Here is a 2,512-nt window from a genome sequence, read left to right as displayed (position 1 = left end):
CCCCCCCCCGCGCGGCGGGTGGGGGGGGGGGGGGGGGGGGGGAGTTCACTGGGTGCCAAGATGCCCCTGGCTCTAGGGTGGGATGTGCGCAGGGGGCTAGGGAAAACTGAGGGGCGTTCATGCCCCCCAGGGCAGTTTGTGAGCCCCGAAGTCGTGCACAGGCCCAAGCGCGGGGGAACTGAAGTCCCGGGCCCTGGAGAGACCCCAGCCCCCGCAAAAAAGCACCAGCGCGGAGCTTTTGCTGAGTAACTTTATTTTTGTTGAGGGCACAAAGAGCCCGCAACCGCCTTCTCTCTTGCCATGAACCAGGAGGAGTGCGGGCCCGGGGTTTTCCTGCGGGAGACACGTGGGGCGGAGGGAACGGGCCCCCCTAGCAAAAACCCCGGCGTCCAGCGCATCGTGCCGCGCCCCGGCCCGCACCAACTGCGCTGCTGCTGGGGCCGAGAAGCAAAGAGAAATAGCATTAACTCGCCTCCCCCTGAAAATCCGCACATAATACGCTCCTATGCGCCTGCGCAACAGGTCCTCCCGGCGCCTGGGATCACCTACCCGCCGCGCGCATGCGCCCACATGCAAGAGGAATTCCCAGCTTGGGCGCATGCGTGGGGAGGCGGCGCACGCATGCGTGAGCCACTGCGCCTGCGCAGCTCGGGCTCCTGCGGCCGGACGGGACCGGGTCCCCCCGACAGGCCCGGAGCAGCCGGTGAGTGCGGGGCCGCGCGGTGCATTGTGGGCCGAGCCGGGCCGCCCGCCCTCGCCGCGGTCCCTACGGCCCCGGCCGCGGTGCATTGTGGGGCGGGGCCCTATAGCCCCAGTGCATTCTGGGAGGGAACCCTCCGCCCCTCCCCCCGGTCTCTATAGCCCCTGGGCGCAGGGCATGCTGGGAGTAGAGCATAGAACCTCCGTCCCGGTGCATTGTGGGGCTATGGCCCCGCCCCCTGGGCCATATACCCCCAGGGCACTGTGGGATTGCCCTCTGCCAGTCCATACACCCCCCGTGCCCCAGGGCATTGTGGGATAGCATCACCCTTTACTAGTCCATACCCCCAGCCCCAGGGCACTGGGGGTAGCATTGTCTTTCATCAGTCCCTACACCCCTCTGCCCCAGGGTATTGTGGGATAGTGTCACCCCCTACTGCACCCCCTGACCCAGGGCATCGAGATATTACTCCCCCAAGCAGTCAATAAACCCCCAGCCCAGGGCACCTTCTACTGGCCCAGACACCCCCCTCACCCCAGGGCATTGTGGGACTGTACCTCCTTTCCCATGCCTTGCAGCCCTAGGGCATTGTGGGATACTCACAGCACTCTGCCCTCTCAGGCGGTGAGGCACCAGGGATGATGTCGGAGGCCCACAGGCACGGGGATATGGCAGGCAGCGAGGACGCCAGCTTCGAGGAAGAGGACGGGACTTCAACGGGTGAGGGCTGGGGGCACCCAGACCCCCCCAGCCCAGAGCTAGGAGTAGGGGTGGGAAACCACAGAGCTAGCCCAGCACTAGGCCCTAGCCCTTCCCCCACATCCAGCTATGTTTCAGCAGCCTGGACTTATAGCTGCAGTCCCTTCCCATCATGCCCCTTGTCTCCTCCCCCATTCCACCTTCCCTTCTTTTGATTGGATCCTGCACAGGAGGGACGGAGCTTCAGGCTGGGGCTTCGTTATAAATGGGGGGGACAGAAAGGGCTGCCTGGGTCTTTAAGGAAAGGCTGTAGCATCCTGGGAGCTGGCAGGTGAGTGAGCTGTCCTGGGGGCTGAAGGTTGCAAGTAAGGTGTACTAGCAGGGCTAGGGGAGCAGGGGCTGTGGGTCAGGAGTGAGGGGTATTGTCTGGGGAGCCTGGACACCTGGGTTCACTGTCCTGTCATGCCTCTTCCAGGCATCTCCACGATGCAGGAGGATGATGAGTCTGAAGCCACGTCTGTGTCTTCAGGAGAAAGCAGCCCCCCAACACCCTCGGCTAACGGGTACCCAGGTATGGGGCCCATGGGCTCGGATGCCTGGGTTCCCTCCCTGCTTCAGGGGGGGTCGGGATGCACCTGGGTCCCTTCGAGGGGTGTAAGCCCAAGGGGGGCAGCTTGGACGCCTGGGTTCCCAGCGTGTGCCCCCTTCCGCAGGTCCGCGGAGCAAGGTGGCAGGCGAGGCGCCCACAGATGTGGGCGCAGATGCAGGCGAGGAGCGGCTGGGCGCCCCCAGCCCCGAATGGCACGAGTGCCCTGAGTGCGGCCGTGGCTTCGGCACCTCACGGGCCCTGAAGGTGCATCGCAGCTACCACGTGGGGCGCAAGCGGCCGCACGGCACCGCCCCCTCACCGAAGCCCCCTGGTGTGGCACGGCCGGCACCCCCTCTTCCCTCGCTCAGCGATGCAGACACCCGCCCAGCCCCGCGCCCTGGCGCCTTCCACTACATCTGCGCCGAGTGTGGCCTGGGCTTCGCCTCCCCGGCGTCGCTTGAGGCCCACCGCTGCGAGCACGGCTGGCGCCGCAGCCCTCCTGCCCCACCCCTGCCCCCTTCCCT

At 66.2% G+C, this 2,512-nt stretch overlaps 1 protein-coding gene across 1 annotated transcript in view; it reads left to right on the top strand.

The window, feature by feature from the left end:
* Nucleotides 1-634: 634 nt before the first annotated feature.
* The window catches only part of LOC102368002 (zinc finger protein 48-like), a gene marked incomplete at its 5' end in the record, with an annotated part of 2,321 nt that continues 443 nt past the window's right edge, over nt 635-2,512 (top strand). The window contains 4 exon segments of the mRNA XM_025194585.1: nt 635-703; nt 1,279-1,420; nt 1,875-1,970; nt 2,113-2,512. Of these exon segments, the coding sequence (XP_025050370.1) occupies nt 635-703; nt 1,279-1,420; nt 1,875-1,970; nt 2,113-2,512 (707 nt within the window).

Source organism: Alligator sinensis, unplaced genomic scaffold (genome assembly GCF_000455745.1).
Source record: "Alligator sinensis unplaced genomic scaffold, ASM45574v1 scaffold1575_1, whole genome shotgun sequence".
In the NCBI taxonomy this organism is placed as follows: Eukaryota; Metazoa; Chordata; order Crocodylia; family Alligatoridae; genus Alligator; species Alligator sinensis.
Note: the sequence above shows the minus strand (reverse complement) of the source record. Positions and strands in the feature narration are given on the sequence as shown.